The sequence below is a fragment of the Bos indicus genome, chromosome X, assembly GCF_029378745.1.
Source record: "Bos indicus isolate NIAB-ARS_2022 breed Sahiwal x Tharparkar chromosome X, NIAB-ARS_B.indTharparkar_mat_pri_1.0, whole genome shotgun sequence".
Taxonomy (NCBI): domain Eukaryota; kingdom Metazoa; phylum Chordata; class Mammalia; order Artiodactyla; family Bovidae; genus Bos; species Bos indicus.
Window position 1 is genome coordinate 23,120,700 of NC_091789.1, and position 20,192 is coordinate 23,140,891.

The following is a 20,192-nucleotide window of genomic DNA, read 5'->3' on the forward strand; positions in this document are numbered from 1 at the left end:
GTTAAGAGGCACTGCCTCTGGCAATCCTTTGTTCAGTGCCAGGTACTGTGCCAGTAATTTGGGTCCCACTAGCTGTGTGAGCTCACACAAGCTACATGATCTCCCTAAACTTCAATTTTCTCATCTCTAACATCTATAAATACTATTTGCCACTTCATTTGACTGCCATGAGAATTAAATTATATATATATATATATATATATATATATAATATAAATCATGCAAGCCTAGTAAATAGTAAGTGGTCCATAATTCAGAAGCTACTGTAATGGTAATGATAATAACTACGATCATTATTATTAAATGATGAATAGACACCCAGGCTTAAATGAATTTCCTACCTTGCCTAGATCATTCAACAAATACTCCTTTTGGGCCAGGTAAGGACAAGACCCTGTTCTAGGGTGGGGGTCTTCCAAGAAACCAGAGGACAAGACAAGGAGAAGGGGTGTCAACCGGGACAGGAAGCCCACTGCCTGGAGAGGTTTCTAGGTCTCAGGAACCACCAGTGGCATTCTGTGAGATCAATAAAGGGAAAACTAAAAGGTGATGACAGAAATCAAAATAGTAGTTGCCTTCTAAGGGGGAATGATTAGAAAGGAACACAAGAAAACTTTCTGGGGTGATGAAAATATTCTATTATGTGGGTGTAATCATTTGTCAAAATCTATTGAGATGTACACTTAAGATCTGTACATGTTATTGTATATAATCTTTAATTACACAAAAGGAAATTGGGTTCATACCATTTTTTAAAAATAACTCTTTTATACTTTGGCCTCTGACCAGGCCTGCCTTTTAGCAGAAGATTTTTTTTTTCTTTCTTCTCAGACCCCACTGACAGGGTCCAGAAAGGACAGACATATATACCTGAGAATGCCTCTGGGCAATAGTGATTGTCCAGAACAAACCTTAAGTCTCCGCAGAAGGCTGTGAGCAGGCAGGTCAAGCAAACGCCTCAGCTCAGTCCAGCCCTGATGCACCCCCTAGACCGTCCACCTAAACCTTACACCCACAGAAGCCAAGGGTGCTGCCAGGGTTTTAAAGACTCAGCATGGACACCTACTACCCTCTGCCCACTGCCTGTGGGGACCGTCATTAGCCAGTGACACTAATACTATTTCCATTTGAAAAGCAATGCGAAAAGTAATTTACAAGGGCAGAGGCATGAGTAGGGCCTGAGAACTGTCTGACAGTAAACTCAACCTACAGTAATTGTAATTTAGGCTTAATGTTTATTACAAACTCAGATCCCTAATAAAACAGCCCTTCACATTTCCGTCGTGCCCCAAGAATCAAGAACATCTCTATTTTCTAATATAAAAGCCTCATCTTTAGGATTAATATCCTGGAAAACAGGGCTTTAGAGAAAAACAAATGGCCATCCAATTAGAAATTAGAACTGCAGGCTGGAGTGGGGGTCAGAATGATTACTATATAGTATTTCACTTTCTTTAGGAAATTAGTGCCATTTACCCAGAAATCCACACCCCTAAGAAATGTTTCATCAGGATATGGCATTCAACAAAGTGACGAAGTGCCATGTTTAAAAATGTCAGAATTCTGATTCAAATAAGTTCGTAGAACTGGTCTATCAGAGATAAGCTACCTGTTGAGCTGGTGAGGACCAACTAGATTAAACCACACTGCATAGGATGATGAGCCTGAAGTCCGCTCCTCAGCCTGGGCAACAAATCTACTGTGAATGTGTTTTCTGGATGCTTCTGGATAGGGAAACATAAACCGGTGACTAGACACAGTGATTTCTGCAGACGTTTGTCTTCTCTACTAATGGCTAAGAGTATACTTATGTGCCTAATCTTCACCTTCCAAAGATCATGTTAAGCTTAGCAAGGTAATAAACATGGAGGATCCCCTTCACTCGCCACACTTTAATTCATGGGAGGTTTTTTCCCCCTCCTTGAATTGTTTAATCTTGGCAATTATCTTCTATTCCTTTCAAATTCTCAACTCCAAAAATACAAGCCATAATGAAGCAGACACTAGAAAGCCCTTTTATTGGATATATTCGAGGAGCTGCAACACATTCTGGTTGTTCTATGTTGATTGTAATTCCCAGAATGAGTAGTTGATTTGAACATAAAATAGCACAGCTGCAAAAAGACCTGGAATGTTAACAGTTTTGTCTCCCTAGTGACTGCCTCACACACAGATCAGCTCTCCAGCTTACCACCCAGACCCTGATTCCAGTTCTCTCACCAGCTCTGGTCCAGTGCTCAGGGCCACTCTACACGGCCCAGCACTAGGCGTGGATCTCAACCCTACAGCTCACTTTCTGCTTCTCATTACTCAGGCAACATCCTTTCCCACTCTAACCTCCCTCACATTGCCAGCCCGAGGATGCATCTGAACCCTCTGAAAGGACTTGAACTGTACTGGAAAGAGACTTAGAGGAAGCAGAACTAAGAGAGAAGATACAGCACCCCCAACCCATATCCCCCTCCTGCTCTAGCCTGTGGGTTAAGAAGAGGCACAGCACTGGAAATAAGAATGAAGAGGATCTGGGGGTATTGTTCACTTATCTCTTGCACCTATCCCCAGGAACATACTAACAATTCTGATCAGAGATCTCCCTGGTCACAACCCCTCACTGAAGCTGTTATTACCATCTTAGACACAGGAAACAACCTGGGGCTGATGACCCTCAAACCACACTGGTCCACAGTGACTGATTCACCAGGTGAAAAAAGAAGTCCCTTCATGAGTAATAGGGAGGTTATGATTGCTAGTTTTTAATAAGAGGTCACCAGCATCATGATTTCTTATGGGTGAAATACCTCTCAACAGCTGGTTGGCCTGGCCCAAGCCCAAGAAAGACACTTGACGGAAGAAATCGCAGTAATCCACCAAGACCAAGATGAGCTTTAGGAATGGCCTTCAGGGTTCAAGATGTGAGATGCTGGCTGCCTGACTGCAATGGCCTTTCTTAGGTAAGGTTGGAAGGGCTACTGGAAAAGGCCAGGAAGTGAGCTGAAAATGAGCTGTCCCTGTGAATGCATGTGGGCACCATAATCTGAGAGCAACAGCTGTGCAAGTGGCTGGCCTCTCGGACTATGCTTGGAATTGTCCCGCACTGCCCAGCAGCCAGTAGGAACCCAGCCTGATGTGAGTGCTGGCCGTCTCAGCCAACCCACAACCCACAGCCCACATGGCCTTGAAACCTGTCTAGAAATGATGGCTCTCTGGCTAAGCACAAGGGAAGGGGTTGCTGACAAAACACAGACAAAGCCAACTAAACCCAAACTCCAAGTACAAACCAAATGACAGTTTCAGTGGTTTTGGCCACATCTTATAGCACGCGGGATCTTAGCTCCCAGACTGGGGATTGAACTCATGCTTCCACTCTCATGCCCCCTACGGTGGAAGGGTGAAGTCTTAACCACTGGACCACCAGGGATGGCCCAAACCAAATAACAGTTTTGAAATCCACAACTGGCTAGCACTTTCACTCAATCCACAAATGATCTGCATTTATCTGTTAGAGGCCACACATTTTCCAAAAGCCACAGGAACACGGTTGCCATAAACCAGACACAGCCTTCCCTGAGTACTTTTCCAACAGAGAACTGCTGAAAAGATCTTATGTGACAAGGTAGAGAAGAGTGAATCAAAGCTAAGCAAGTATGTACTTAAACAAATGTTATGCTTTCTTTTTCCCTGAAACAGAACTAGGTCCTCCTGTTCAGGAGCTGAATGCCCCAGACTATATATTCATCTGCCAATTTAAAAGTTTGTGCAAAGCCTAAATAAATACACAAAAGATGATTTGCTGCACAAGAGGCCATTTTAATACTTTCAAATGCAATCAAGATTCCCCTCCTACCTCCAAGAGTCTATCTTGTCTGCCTACCTTACTGAAAAAGGTTACAGAAAAGATCACTGTCCATCACTGGTGTTAACCTCAGTGAGTTGAAAAACATCATTTAAAAAGACAAAGAGCAATTTAGATGCTCTGAAAGCCACATTTCATTAAGGAGCACAAAATAACTTACTAATTATCTACTACCTATGTTTTAAAAAGTCTAGAAACTCTGTTCACAGTCATAAGAGTCCCATCTCCTTGGGGAAGTAAACTTTCTTCTTAAAAGTTGTCTTGTAAAATTACACTAATTTATTCTAATTACAGCCATAATTCCAAATGCTAATTACACAGTTCCTACAGAGAGGTATTCCGTTTCAAGTGAATCAACATAAGAAAATGTTATGACATATGCCTAGTAAAAATTTTCATTATTGGGTTACAGAAACTTGGGCCAATAATGTTTCCAGACTTGTTACTCCCCTTCTGGACAGTTACAAATTATATTCCTAGAGCAGCATCTCATTTTCTGTGAATGAATTTGGTTTCAGGATGCCCAAAGGTAGCCTGAAATAAGCCTTAGGTAATCACCTGATGGAAATCAAGGACCAAAGTTCAGAAACAAACTTGAAATACACCCAGATGCAGAAGAGGAATCCCTTGCCTAAGTCATTTTGGTGGTACCATCTTCAATTGCATTTACTTTTCCGGGCCCCTCGAGGGCAAACAAAACAGTCTAACGACCCTGAAGTCACTTTCTCTTATCACACGAATACCTGTTTAAAACGCACAACAATGAGTAAAGCTCTGGAGAAGTGTAGCAGGAGTTCTACTTTCTGGGTGACCGGTTCAATTAATCTGTGCGCTTCAAACAGCCAGCGGGCATCAGTAGGTCCGAAGGGGGTGACCTCGAGCCTTGAGGCAGGCCGATGGCAACACTGACCCTTAGCACCACGGATCTAAACCTCCCCACCTCAAACTTTTAGAGCCTTTCGTCGACGCTTCGCCTAGTTGGGAGAAGCGGCTCCATTTAGAAACAAGGGATAAAGGCCCTGAGCTGAAGACTTTGACAACTTTCCGCGGGGGAGGGCTGACGCTGCCCTAGAATCTCCCCGGAAAGAAAGCTCCGGAGAGATGGGGAGAGGCGAGAAGGAGGAGAAGAGAAAAAGGAAGAAGGGAAGGAGTGGGAGGGAAGGGAGCCCCAGGGCTCCAGGAGGAATCGGGGCCCGTGAACAAAGGCTGGGGCTCCCCCCGCGGCAGCCCCAACTTCTGCAGCCGCGTGGACCCGGCGTGGGTCGTTGCGGCTCGGCGAGCCTGGGGCCCTCGGGCCGGTCCAGCCCACTCCGGCGTCCGCTCCGGGGCCCTTCCGGACACTTGCACCTCAGGCACCTGCCGTTCCCCACGGCTCTACCACACCCCACCCCCCACTCTCTCTCTCTGTGCCCCTCTCCGCACCCGGGGCTTCCAGGATGCTGTCTCGGGTTTACAATCGGGAGCTAAGCTGGGCCCTTAGCAAGGCCACGGCTAGGACGGGTGGGAGTTCGGGCGGACGCCCCTTCCTGCTCCTGAGTTCTCCCCGGCCTGCGCCCTGTTCTGCTGCGCCTCCCCAGCCCGCCGGTGGGAGGCCCCAGGCCGAGAAGCGCTCTCGTGGCTGGGGGGGACCGGCGGCCGGGCGCCGCGGGCCAGGTGGTTGAACACCCCCCAGAGTGGAGGGACGGAGCTCTCCCCTCCCGCGGAGGCCCGCTCCCGCCGGGCACTAGTGGCCGAGGGACCAGAGCCTTTGTTCTCTCGGGGCTCGGCGAGGCGGCGCTGCCGAGGCGCAGCGCGGGCGGCGCCGGGGCACCGGGATTGCTCACTTTTGCACGCGGCGTAGGGAAGGTGACAAGCTCCTGCCTTCTGGGGAGGGGACGGGGAGAGTTGGGGAGCAGGGGGCGTGAGGGGAAAAGGAGCGTGGGGGGAAGGGGGTGCGTGTCGCGGCCAGGCTCTTTGTTTGCATTGGGGGTGGGGAGGGGGGGTGCGGAAAGGTGGATCGGAGCACGGGTTCTAAGAGTGGGGCAGATTCCTTCCTGAGTATGTCACCGTGTGGCACCCGCGCAGCACACAGATGCACACTCGCGCACACGCAACACACAGGCACTCGCACCGAGAGGCGGCCGGCCGGTGGCAGGCAGCGCTGTTCCCGGCGCTCCGGGCTGCAGCAGCTCCGTCTGCCCGCAGCGCCACCCCGGTGCGTCCGGAGGGGGGAGTGAAGAGGCTGCTGGCACTCGCGGGGCGACAATCCCACGAAGAAGGAGGGAAAGTGGTGCAAATTCAGAGCCCCCCACCCCCACCCCAGCGGCCCGGGCCCCCTCCCGCCCCTTTCTCGCCCGGGGTCGCAGAGGTCACCAGCAGCTTAGGCTCTGGGAGGGAGGCCGGGAGCCGCCGGAGGGCGGCGCGCACGCGAGCGGGCGAGGGAAACCAAGGGAAGGGAAGCAGGCGGACTCGGCGGGCGGGCTTACCCTTAGAAGCATCTTTCTCCTCTTTGGGCTTGGTCACCTTTCCACTCATAGATCCCAGCTTGCTTGACAGGGTTCGGCCAGGAGACGGAAGTCCTCGCCGAGCGGGCCGGACTTGGGACAGTGCTTAGGGCGGCAAGTCGCGACCGCAAGCTCCCCTCGGTGTGGCTCCGGGCGGAATCCGCTGTTCCCCAGCTCTGCCACCGCCGCCTCTGCCTACGAGAGAGCGGGGAGGAAAGGAGAGGGGTGAAGGAGGAGCCGCCGCCGCCGCCGCCGCCACCGCGAGCCCGAGCGGCCGGCCGCGGGAGGAGCCGCGCGCCTGGCTCCAGAAGTGCAGAGACAAAGCGGCGCGGCGCTCCCCCCGCGCCCCGCGCCCGCCACTCCTGCCCACCCGCCCGCCCGCGGAGAGCCGCGCTCGCCACCCCCGGGGCCGTCGAGACGTGCGGCCGGGACTCCCCGGCTCGGCCGCCGCGGGCCTCCCTGGGCTCCGCGCCGGCCGCTCGCCGGGCCAGCGCGGGCCTCCCGGGGAGTTGCCTGGGGGTGGGCTACCCGCGCGCCAGCGGGCCGCTTCCCCTACTCTCCCCATATGCTGCGGGCCGCCAACTCCATCAAAATAAAACCCCGAGGAAGGTTAAAAAAAAAAAAAACACACATCAAAACAAAGACGAAAATATTCACTTAAAAATAACGAGGCTCCCCGAAAGGGAAATGTTTGAACATGTGATGAGCAACGTGTGAGCCTGTTACACCGCAGAGCCGCGCAGCTCTTCGCCCGCGGACAATCGAGAAAGGGAGGGTCGTCGCCTGTCTCTTTTTGTTGAACCAACGTTCCAGGTTCCTATGATTTTGCCAAAAGGGGGTCCCGAGTTGCTGGCGGGCAGAGGAGCGGGATGCGACGGCCCTTACCTGCTCTCTCTCTCCCTACACCCACACCCCCTAGGAGCTCGCCCGCTCCCTCGCTCGCGCTCTGCTTCCAAAGAACTCTCGGTCCCGGAGAGCCGAGAATCGGCGCGGCAGCGCCTTCTATATAGACCACAAGGTACGGGCTCGCGGGGGGCGGGGGCCGGTGAGGGCGGGGCCGGCACAAAGCCGCCGGCGGGCTGTAGTAAAAGGATAGCTCGGCAGGGGCGCGCCGACGTCAGCCGCGGGGTGGCCAAAGCCCCGCGAGGCCAGCGGAGCGCCGGCGAGCGTGTCGGCCGGGCGTCCTCCGGCCCCTTCGGAGCGGGCAGGACCCGCGGGCGCCGCCAGGGCGGACTCGCACTGTCGGCCGCCGAGATCGAAGCCCGGGGCCCCCCCGTCCCCCACCTACCCCGTCCCCCGTTACCCTCCACCCTCTGATCTGGGCGCCCGCCTTCCCCGCAGCGCTGCCGGGGCCCGCGCTGGTCACCACCTACACTTTGGGGACTCCGCTGTTGGCAAGTGCCTGCACCGAGCGATGGAATCTCAGTTCGGGAGTCGGCGACTCCTCGCCTCCGGCCAGTTGCCCAAGTTGAGCCAGCTGGACTCTCCGTGAAGAGGGCGCGCTAGGATCTGGGTGTCAGTAGGGCAGAGAGTGAAACTGACAGCGGCCGCGGCCGCCTCCCACCCCCACCCCCCGCACACAGGCCCCTCCTCCTAGGGCTGGGCGCTCTGGTTGGCAACCTAAGCGCAGAGTGCCCACCACGCGGAATGGCCAACCCCGGATAAACCGAGTGAGGTGGGACTGGGGGCCGGTGCTGGAGAGGGATTAGCAGATCGGCCTGTCGCCTGGAGCACGCTAGTGACCAAAGAGGGACGGTCCATGAAGATCTGAACTAAAGGGAAACAGCAAAAATTGTACAAGAGAGGGGTGATGGGGAAGATGAGAGAGCCAGGAATAGGGAAGGGGGACAGGGTAACCCTGGGACATCCTGGGAAACCCTTTGCGCACGATGGCTCTGTTCTCGGCACGTGGATACCCGGAAGGGCATGGGACCGGGGTGGCCGCTGGCAGGACTTGGTCCTCAGAGCGGTCCATTAATCAGACCATAGGCTCCAGCCTGGCGGCAGAGACGCGGCAGCGACTACCATACAGAAAATCCGTTTCCCCTCGTCCCATCCAACTCCACCCGCTCCTTAATTCGGTTTCGTTAATGTCATTAAACCAGGCGAAGAAATTATATAGATGGATTAGTCTTACTGAATCCCAGGCGGTAACTCAATTACGAGAGCCTGCTGTGTCTTTTAAGACCAGGAGAGTGGGTTGCCCCTGCCTCCAGCCCCGGGTCTAAAGGTCGGCAAGCCTCTAAATTCAATTTGCAGCTTCTGTCCTTGGTCTGGAAGGAACTCCAGGCCTATTTTTCTTGTAAATAATATCTAATAATCTGGAAGTTGATGACACAATGTGATTATCCAACCCAAGTTTAGATCATTAATATCAGTACTCTGGGAAAGAAGGAATTTCTCTTCAACTGACCGGAATTCAAAAGGGATGGAAATCTGGGTGAATTTAGAAGAAAGATGAAGGAGAGAGGGGTTGAGTCTTCAGTTTACACCCAATAATAGTCAGTTACTATGGATTTAGTAACTACCCTGTGCCAGGCAGCGGGCTAAATGCTTTACATCATTATCTTATTTCATCTTCACAACAAGCCTAGGAAGTGTTATTTCCATTTTGCAAATGAGGAAACGGAGGTTCAGAGAGGTTAAGTAACTTTCTCAGAGGTCACACCTCCTAGTGGTGGAGCCTGGATAAAAAACTAGGAGAGCAAATAGGAAACCAGGTGGGTCTCTGTCTTTTCTGTGCTCTTCTATTAGACAACACGGTATCTCAACACTCCTATCAGCATCTTAAAAGGAGGGGAGGAAGCAGATTTTCACTGAAATCTGCCAAGCATGAAACCCCTCAGTCTTTTCAAACTCCCTTAACTCAGCATGTTCAACACACACACACACACATACACACACACACACACACACACACACACACACACACACACACTCTTCTCTTGTGTGCATGTAACATTTGCTTTGTCTACATAACTCCGGTAAGCAACAAGACCCTCTTTGGGGAAAAGGGTCAGTCTCTGTCCCGGGGGTTATTAAGCGTGGTGTGCATCCTGAGTATCTAAGCTTTCCTGACACACTAAAATTTCCAGAAAGTTCTCTGCACAGAGAAGACTCCCCCACCCCCAAGCCCTATTACCAATGACACCTCTGGCACAGGTAACTTCAAGCTGGAAGCCAGATATCACCCTGTTCCTTGAAGGACAATAATAGTTAACATATGACTAAACCTAGGTGTGGAGAAGGAAATGGCAACCCACTCCAGTATTCTTGCCTAGAGAATCCTGTGGACAGAGAAGCCTGGTGGGCTGCTGTCCATAGGGTCGTACAGAGTTAAACACGACAGAAGCGACTTAGCATGCATGCATGCATTGGGGAAGGAAATGGCAACCCACTTCAGTGTTCTTGCATGGAGAATCCCAGGGACAGAGGAGCCTGGTGGGCTCCTGTCTGTGGGGTTGCACAGAGTTGGACACGACTGAAGCGACTTAGTAGCAGTAGTAAACCTAGGTGAGTTTATATGATTGTGGTGAATTGAAGAGACATCTGCTTGGGAGCATGAGTGGAGTCTGCCTGTCCATGCAAACAGACCAAAAAAAAAGTGTGTTTCTTCACCCCAAACCACTCTGCAAAAGAAATAATCAGAAGATAAAGAAACTAGACATTTCATGAAAGAACAATACAGTGATGTGTGTTCATTTGGGGGCAAATCAATGACATCATAAAGATATTCATGCACGAGACCAAGGATCATGAATATTTAAGGACCAGGGCAAGTTATCTCCTCTAAATAAAGCTTCTGGAGATTCTGCTAGGGAGGTCACAGAAGCCTCTTCTGTGAAAGGCATGGAGGCTTTCCCTTTTTCCAAGCCCCGTGAGATGTTTCATATGAACAAAATGGTAGTGGCTCAGAAAAATCCATACTGCTGTGTCCAGCCCCCAAGCTCCTTGGTAATTTGGGATGATCTGCTGCAGGAAGATCTGACATCCACATGAGGGGATTCAGTTGTTGTTCAGTCGCTCAGTCATGTTCAACTCTTTGTGACCCAATGGACTGCAACACACCAGGCTTTCCTGTCCTTCACCATCTCCTGGAGATTGCTCAAATTCATGTCCATTGAGTAGGTGATGCTATCAGAGGGCATTCAGAGGGTGGTCTTTTCCCCACCACCAAATAGACACTAGTGTTAAAGCATCTCAATGAAACCTGGGCTTAGTTTGTAGCACTTCTTTGCCCCTCCCAGATCCTTCTGCCCTGTTCTCCTGGGGTGAAAGTTCTTTCACTTTCAGTCTAGCAGTTGGTGCTATCTGATGCCTTCATTTCTCCTGACTTGTCACCACAGTAAAATGGTCCCTTCTGTCCTCTGCCCCTCCTATGAGAGAGAATTCTATACATTTAATACAACATGGGGCACAGGGGTTACCCTGTAGAGTCAAGTAATTCAGCCCTGGAAATAAAGCAATATTCCAAAACAAAAGCCTACATGGCCACACCCCTAAAGAGGGCCAGGTTGTTTTCTGGAGGGTGGGACCAAGTGTGAATCTTTGATAGGAAAGTGGAAAAGTTACTGAGCATCTCATCCTTTTGGCCCTATCACCTCCCTGGTGTCTGTTTCATGCCAGTTCCCAAATGCCTCAAGACACCAGCCTCTGGATTCCAGGTTTGCTCGTCCTCCAGCAGCTCTGAGCAATGCTTCTGGGCAAGATGCCACACGGTTCCATTGTCTGCGCAGAAGGGTAAGCTTAGGGTGAGTGGGGCCATGGAGGACAGACGCACTTAGGGCTTCTTCCTGACAGGTTTGGACTAGCTGAGTATAGAGCCATTGTCATCAGAAACCACCAAATTAGATGCTTCAGTGACAAGACTGCATCTCACTGGACCAAATGTGTTTTTCGTTTGTGAAAACACTTCACAGCAGAAAGCCAGTTCAGAAGGAGGCAGCCTGGCAAAAGCTATACTTCCAACCAGAATACTTGAGATAAAGAAAGGCCCACTGGGCCAAGATCTGAGAGGTGGAAGTCCCTTTAATTTTTAAGTTCACATCTCAGGAATTTTGTTTGAGAAACAAATGATAGAGCTCTAAAAGGATTCATTTCTGATGCAAACCCTACAGTGTTTGTCCATGTCATAACTTAAGGTTGCTTTCTAGCAAGATCATAGGTAAGTTGGTGGATTTCTGTAACATTAGAGTTGGGTAAAATATAGTAAGAATCTATTGTATAGCACAGAGAACTCTAACCAATACTCTGTAATAGCTTATATGGGAAAAGAATCTAAAAAGAGTGGATATAGGTATATGTATAACTGATTCACTTTGCTGCACACGTGAAACTAACACAACATTTAAATCAACTATGCTAAGTGCTAAGTCACTTCAGTTGTGTTTGACTCTTGGCAACCCCATGGACTGTAGCCCACCAGGCTCCTCTGTCCATGGGATTCTCCTGGCAAGAATATTGGAGTGGGTTGCAATTTCCTCCTCCAGGGGATCTTCCTGACCCAGAGATCAAAGCTATATCTCCTGCAGTGGCAGGCGGATTCTTTACCACTGAACCACCACAGAAGCCTCCAATAAATTTTTTTTTAAAAGAGCTGGGTAAATAACCTCCAAGGGTTTCCCATGTGGTGCTAGTGGTAAAGAATCTTCCTGCCAATGCAGGAAACAAGAGACACAGGTTCGACCCCTAGGTTGGGAAGATCCCCTGGAGGAAGGCATGGCAATCCACTCCAGTATTCTCGCCTAGAGAAACCCATGGACAGAGGAGCCTGGTGGGCTACAGTCCATAGGGTTGCAAAGAATCAGACATGACTGAAGCACCTTAGCACAGCACAAAATAGCCTCCAAAGATGGTGACTGTGGCATGGCCATTGTGAAGTGGACACCATGAGTACTCTCCTTGATTCTAGGGGCCTTGTAACCGCTTCAATGGTGGAAGCGATGCTGTATTCATTTTAGGCTAGGTTAGAAAAGGCCATGCAGAGAAGGCAATGGCACCCCAGTACTCTTGCCTGGAAAATCCCATGGATGGAGGAGCCTGGTAGGCTGCAGTCCATGGGGTCACTAAGAGTTGGACACGACTGAGCGACTTCACTTTCACTTCTCACTTTCATGCATTGGAGAAGGAAATGGCAACCCACTCCAGTGTTCTTGCCTGGAGAATCCCAGGGACGGGGGAACCTTGTGGGCTACCGTCTATGGGGTCGCACAGAGTCGGACACGACTGAAGCAACTTAGCAGCAGCAGCAGCAGCAGAAAAGGCCATGCAGCTCCTGCCTGGCCCTCTTAGGACATTTGCTCTCAGAAAAGCCAACCACCCAGCATGATGTCAGCTTACCCTCAGACTACCACAGGGGAGAGGTGACATCTAGGCTTTTCAGCTTACAGTGCTACCTGAGCTCCCAGACGACAACTAGTGCTGGCTGCCCATCGAGCAACGAGCCATTTGGATGTCCAGCCCAGTCAAACCACCAAATTACTGCAGGTCCTGGTGACCTCTGATGACAACCTTGTGAAAGACCCCTAAGTGCTGAACTATTCAATGGCACCCTTCTCAGACTTTTGACCCATAATTTTATGAGCAAAATTAAATGGATTTTTTAGCTGCTACATTTGAGGGTACTAAGCTGTGCAGAAATAGTAACTGAAATATTAGCGACAAACAGTTTCTCCTAATCCTATACATATATGCTATGCCACCGTCTAGAGATAATGTCTTGTTAAATCCAGGCTGGACCTGTGACTTGTTTCTACCAACAGAATGTGGCCAAAGTGATGCCGTGTCAGTTCCTGGCCAAACTTTAGGAGACTTGATAGCTCTACTTTCTTTCTGGGGGAAGCCAACCACCACATAAGAAGGCAGATGCTTTGACACCCACATGGCGAGGAAGCCCAAACAGGCTATGCAAAGAGACCCCGTGAAGAAGAACTGAGGAATCCAGCTGATGGCGAGCACGGGCCTCCAGACACATGACCCCAGTCAAGCCATCCAGCCAGCGCTCAGCCATTCAGCTGCAAGGCTCCAGAATTCATGGAGCAGAAAAGAGCTATCTTTGCAGCGCCTGGTCCAAATTTCTGACCTACAGAACTGTGAGTAGAATTGAAAGTAGGGAAAGGTTACAAGACAGAGAGATGTCAATGATTTATCCAAAAACAGTTTAACACTAAGACCTTTCCAATCTATACCGAGTATGCACGATCTTCTGTCTCCCTTGAACTTGAACATTTAGAACATTGTACTGCAATGTTTGGAGAAGGCAACAGCAACCCACTCCAGTACTCTTGCCTGGAAAATCCCATGGATGGAGGAGCCTGGTAGGCTGCAGTCCATGGGGTCTCTAAGAGTTAGACATGACTGAGTGACTTCACTTTCACTTTTCACTTTCATGCATTGGAGAAAGAAATGGCAACCCACTCCAGTGTTCTTGCCTGGAGAATCCCAGGGACAGGGGAGCCTGATGGGCTGCCGTCTATGGGGTCGCACAGAGTTGGACACGACTGAAGTGACTTAGCAGCAGCAGCAGCAACTGCAATGTTGGGATGCCTGTCAGGAATGAACATCTTAAAATGTTCTGTCACTTTCTTCTCCAGTGAAGGAGGAAGCAATGAGGGAGAACTTGTTCAAGGATTTCACTCTTGCTCTCATACGAGGAACATCACTGGGCAGCATCGGGTCCCCAGCCGGAATCCCTATCAGTCCACAGCCTTCAGAATCTCCCAAGTCAAGAGGAATGGGTCATCAAAGGTGGCCTTTTCCCCACAGCATGCTCCTGGCATTTTCTCCATCCGAATCAGAAGACCTAGCCATCATCTCTCTCGGTAAATAACATACAAGAGACTTTGACCAAGGTCAGCTTCCAGAAGATTGTCAAATCTTGTTCTTGCCTCCATTCTACTGGTTACATGGCAATACTAACAGAAAACATGTCAGGCAGAAAAAAGATATTTCTTACAAAATTCTTGGATATGGTAGTAAGTTGTTAGCACAATACTACTACTTACTCCCATTTGCCCATATCTTGAATCTTCAAGGAAACTGTAAACTCCTAGATGACAAGGACTGGGTTAAACTCTCCTAACTGCCCCCATGCCCATTCCATGGTTTACATAGTACCTGGCACATCCAAGGCACAGGAAATAACTTCATCATTGTATCACCAGTGATTTAACTGACTGGGTTTCCAGCTCTGTACTAAATATTTATCCAAATTTTATACTTACAGCAACCCTCTGAATTAGTGACTATGATTATCTCCATTTTCGAGAGAAAACAAGCTTGAAGAGGTGAAACAACTGACCCAAGATTGAAGTAAAAAGGTACACCCAGAATTGAGACTCAAGTAGTACCTTCTGTCTCCAAAGGCCCAACTCTTTCTACTCTGTGACACTCCATATTTTATAAATGTTACAACATCATTGGTGGCTCTAAAATGTCTCTTTATTCAAAAATAAAGCCAAGGGACTTCCCTGGTGGTCCATTGGAACTTCTCATTCCTAATTCAGATGGTCTGGGTTCAGTCCCCGCTCAGGCAACTAGACCCCATGTCCCCAGCTAAGAGTTCACATGCCACATCTAAAGATCTCTTGTGCTGCAGCTAAGACCTAGCACAGCCAAATACATAAATAAATAAAAATAATTTACAAATGTTACAAATTTTAAAATAATTTTAAAACGTTACAATTTTTAAATAAATACAAGTATTAGAATGAGAATAGAGATCTCAGGGCAGATTGGGCTTTCATGCATTTCCTGTCAATACCTGACTGCCATGTGGTTGACAGGGAAGTGTGTCCACGGGAGGGATTCCCTTTCCCGGAAGGGCTTCCTAGCCAGCTGTGAGGGGGTGAGTCAGGGGGCAGCCTCAGAGGTCACTTCCTTCAGGGTCTGCCTCTGCTGCACAGCCCTGACCCTCACTGGAAATCCTGTCCTTCCGGGGATGGCCCACATCTGAATGGCAAGGCCTGGCCATCTGGGCTCAATGTAGGTTCTCTGGCAGATGGCCTCTCATGCCACAGCTCCCCACCTGGTGGCTGAGGCTTTGAGGCACTTGCATCAAGATCAACTTCTCCCTCTGCCTGATCCCACCTCCTCCCTCTTCCTTTAAAACTTGTTGAACCCGAGTGAGCATTTTCTGGCACAAACCCTATCTGCCTTCAGAGATCACAGCCTGTGACTCCTCTTTCCTTTTCTCTCCAACGCTGTCTGACTGCCCAGGCTTTTGTTAAAGAGAGATCCTGAGAATCTTTCTTTTCTTCTGGTGGTTTAAGTGACCATCACTGTGTGGCTAGTGCTGTTTGCCTCCAACTTCCATTTTCCTGGAAAGTTGCTTAGAACCCTCTTTGGAGCACCGGAGTTTGGGCTTGGATTTATACCTGCCCACAGAGTTCTGATACACTGCTGGTACAGTCTAGAACAGTTACATTTTAGGGATAGAGGGATAACTTGCAGATGGTTCAGAAATACCAAGCTGAGTTTCTAATGATGAGACAATTGTACCTGCACTCTCCTTCCATGAAACTGTACCCAGTTGGTGTGATTTTTACCTGCCACAGGATGGACTTGCACCTAGCACATAGCTGGGGTGTGCTGGTACCCATCACCCTGTGGGTATAACTACCTGCCAGTCTGTGGCTATGTTCTCTAAGGGATGCACTGGACTCAGTTTCCCAGTCCTGCAATTCTTTTTTTTAATGAATGTGTACATTCAGTGTCTTTGGGCTTCCCAGGTGGCACTAGTGGTAAAGAGCCCACCAAGGCAGGAGACTTAGAAGATGCAGGTTCTATCCCTGGGTCAGGAAGATCCTTTGGAGGAGGGCATGGCAACCCACTCCAGTAGTCTTGCCTGGAGAATCTCAGGGACAGAAGAGCCTGGCAGGCTATGGTCCATAGAGTCACAAAGAGTCAGACACGACTGAAACAACTTAGCATACACGCATGTACATATCTTTATATGTAGGGGATTTTATTTGTTTTTTATTACTTATTTATCATTGGCCACACCACGTGGCATGTGGGATCTTAGCTCCCCGACCAGACCAAGGATCAATCCCACATTCCCTGCATTGGAAACTTGCTGTCTTAACCATTGGACCACCAGGGAAGTCCTACCCCTGAAATACTTTATTCTGCTGCATTCCACTTCTGCCAATGCAGCCTCCAGTGCTATTTTCCTGTCCATGTTCTCACCCTCCTCTCCTACTCCCAGGGTCTAGCCTGACTGCTCCCTATTACTTTCTTCTCCGTATTCATTCCACTCTATTACATAAAGCCTACCTTCTGTGTACCTTATCCAGACTAAAAAGTCAAGATTTACTGTGTCTTCTTCTCGAGAGAGCCTCTCAGATCAACGAAAGGAGATCTGCCTCCCTGCCACTCAGCCAGCAAAAGAGGAGCCCCTTTGTGGTCCCCACTTACTACAGAAGGAAAGAAGTAACAGCATCATTTTTCTTCTCTGTAGGCAAGCACTAGAAGCATTGTCAAGGCAGTGACCAAATGAGGAGCGGTAATTAATAGATGGTGCTTTACATAAGTTGTCATTTCATACTTGTAACTGTCTTAAAAGTTAGAGATTGTTACCCTTCATTTAGAGATAATGAAAAGGGCTGAGAAAGAGTAATTTACCTGCCCAGGTAGTAGATAGCAGTAGAGGGATTTGAACACAGGTCTTTCTGTTGCAAAAGCCTGGGCACTTTGCACTGACAGATGCTGACATAGTTGAAAGGCTCACATACCAGCCTTGCCCCAGTTAGCATGGGCCACAGGATTCTGGAAGAATTCACGACCAGTAAGTGTGTGATGCTGTGGCTTTGGTGTTAATAGAGAGGACGTCTCTGAGAGACAGATCAAAGCATGCCGTCAAGAGGGCTACGGCACTGGGGCCAAAGGCAAGGAGTCTGCAGAGGCCACTTCTCTACAGCCACAGTCCTACCCTGCTCCTCTTTGCTCTTCCTGCTGGAATACTGAGCTCAACTGTCTGTTGTCAGCTCAGCGACCACTGTCACTCCTGACCAAGGCCAGTAACTAGGTTACCCAGAAGCCCCTTCACTGTGTGGTTCCAGGGTAGAGTTTGCCACTGAGAGAAACAGACTTAGAAGGTGGGAATGAAGCAAAGTCACCATTCTCGGGACGCTGTGACATTCAGTGTGACTTCACACATCTTTCTCTCTGAGCTTCCATTTCCAGGTCACCTTTTGCATTGAGACCTGGTAACTTCTCAGAATTCCAGTGAGTTCTGGCTTCCTCACCCCCTCCAATACTTTGTGAAAGTGAAAGTCGCTTAGTCGTGTCTGACTCTTTGCAACTCCATGGATCCAGGCCAGAATACTGGAGTGGGTAGCCTTTCCCTTCTCCAGGGGATCTTTCCAACCCGGGGATCGAACTCAGGTCTCCCGCATTGAGGGCAGATTCTTTACCAGCTGAGCCACCACAGAAGCCCAAGAAAACTGGAGTGGGTAGCCTATCCCTTCTCCAGTGGATCTTCCCAACCCAGGAATCCAACCGGGGTCTCCTGTATTGCAGGCGAGCTGCAGTTACTAGAGACATTTGATCCTCTGGCATGAACCTTCTGGACCTTCACTCTCCTAGCTACTCCCACTTTTTATAAATATGTATACATAAATAGATAGATAGATCCCTTCTTACTGTGACATTTCAGTTCTATTTTCACGATTGCCCCCAAACTGATATAGGTTCCACTCCGAGCCTCATTGTCAGCCCTGTGTTATTAAAGAGCAACTCTCTGGGACTCAGTGTAACTAAGGTCCAATCATATAAAAGGCTTTCTTCTTTTTCTTTAGAAACCACAGAAGATCCTGAGAAGATAGCGACCTAAGCATGAGTTGTTTCCATCCTTAACTCCAGGCTGCCTGGCTCTCCTTAACCAAAAAGCTACCAAATATGAGCAAAGCCCTAGGCATTGTGGGAGTCTCAGCAAAATCCTTTGATTGCTAAGCAAAGCTGGATGCAGCCCCAGGAAAGCCTGGTGCAAGGAGATCAGGAAACAGTATCAGACCTATATTCCTGGTCTCCTAGGCCTCCTAGGGCTTCCCTAGTAGCTCAGCTGGTAAAGAATCCTACTGTAATGCAGGAGACCCTGGTTTGATTCCTGGGTCGGGAAGATCTAATGGAGAAGGGATAGGTTACCCACTTCAGTATTCTTGGGCTTCCCTGGTGGCTCAGATGGTAAAGAATCCGCCTGCAATGCGGGAGACCTGGGTTCGATCCCTCGGTTGGGAAGATCCCCTGGAAAAGGGAAAGGTTACCCACTCCAGTATTCTGGCCTGGAGAATTCCATGGACTGTATAGTCCATGAGGTTGCAAAGAGTCAGACAGGACTGAGCGACTTTCACTTTCACACCTAGGCCTCCTAGAGACCAAAAAGGAATGAAGGAGCAGAGGGGGACTCTGCAAGGAGACCTGGGAAGAGGGCAGCTTTCTTCAGGTACTTAGTTTCTCACCACTTAAGGACCTCCTAGCCTCTGTGGGACTCTCAGAGACCCCCTTCCACCATGAGCTGACTGCTCTGAGTGAACAAATAAATCCTTTATACCCAACCTGCACCCAGTGGCAGGTTGATGAAGCAATGCATGTCTAAAGAAATTAACCGATTGGGAGATAGACAGATGCCAACTTGAACAACCACAACAGCTATAACAACAAAAGAAGAACTCATACAGAGATTCAAGTGTAACTAAAAAGGACTTTCTGGAACTACAAAATGCAATTCCCCAACTACAGTTCAGGGATGAATTGAAGGAGAGGATGATCACTGCTGAGACCCAATAGTCACCTGTAAGAGAAAGTGAAAGAAGAATCACAGAGCACGAAGTCAAAAATACCAAGACATGGAATCATGAAGGAAAATATGAGAGTTGTAGATCTTGATGAATAGTCTTCTAGAAGAAGAGGGAAGACACAGAGGAAAGGCAGTAATATTTTTAAAATACAATAGATTTTTCTGAGCATAACAGCTATAAAATTTACATAATGTAAAAGATGCAAAGAATAACTGTTTGGGAAATTAAGAAATACACTCCTAGAACACCACTGGATAAAAAGTGAAATTACAAACTATCTAGAAAGCAATTTAAAAGAACACTTTATTCTAAAATCTACTTGGCACAGTAAATACCTTATTCAGAAAAATAATTATCTTCTTCAATCTCAGTATTAACAAACAAAGATGCAAACATAAAGGAACTTAGTATTCATCTCAAGATATGTGGGAAAGAACCAGAAATTAAACAAATATGCAAAAACTAGGAAAAGTCTTTTTAGCAGCAAAAAAAAAAAGTGGAATTAATGAGATAACCAAAACTTGTTCTTTGAAAAGACATGCAAAACAGGTAACCTTCTTGTAAGCCTCATTAAGGAAAAAGGGAGAATAAATATTGACAACATTGGAATTGGAAAAGTATACATAAAAGATTTAAATAATTATAAATGACACTACATTAAACTCTATAGCAGCAAATTTGAAAATTTAGGAAAAAAGCATGATTCTTCAGGAGCCAAAATTAACTGAACAAGAAGTGTTGAATAAGTTAATTATCAAAAAGGAGATGGAAAAAGTGAATAAATATCTACCACTGAAAAAGTCATCATAAAAGAGTGGTTCATTTGTTTCAATTCAACTTTTTTTTTTTTTTTAAAGCAAGTAATGTTAATATGATTGGAATTATTCCAGGCCATAAAATAGAAGGAAAGCTCTTCAATTCTTTTTCCCTCAGGTTTATTGAGATATAATTGACAAATAACATTGTGTAAGTTCTCTGTGTGTGCATATGTGTGTGTGAGAGAGTGAGAGATCACATAGTGTTTGTCTTTCTCTATTGTTGTTTGTTGTTGTACAGTTG

General features: G+C 48.3%; 1 protein-coding gene across 5 annotated transcripts in view; it reads right to left on the reverse strand.

Annotated features, from left to right (window-relative positions):
- The window catches only part of FGF13 (fibroblast growth factor 13), a 572,605-nt gene that overhangs the window by 539,124 nt on the left and 13,289 nt on the right, over positions 1–20,192 (reverse strand). For 3 of the 5 annotated variants that reach the window (XM_070784002.1, XM_019955969.2, XM_070784003.1), the window contains exon 2: positions 6,319–6,531. Coding sequence is in view for 4 of the 5 variants with exons in the window: in XM_019955969.2 (XP_019811528.1) it covers positions 6,319–6,367 (49 nt within the window). In the remaining variant the exon portion in view is untranslated. Of the gene's footprint in view, positions 1–6,318; positions 6,532–7,221; positions 7,312–7,709; positions 7,854–20,192 lie in introns of those variants that run through there. The other 2 variants (XM_019955970.1, XM_019955971.2) reach the window with 2 other exon arrangements.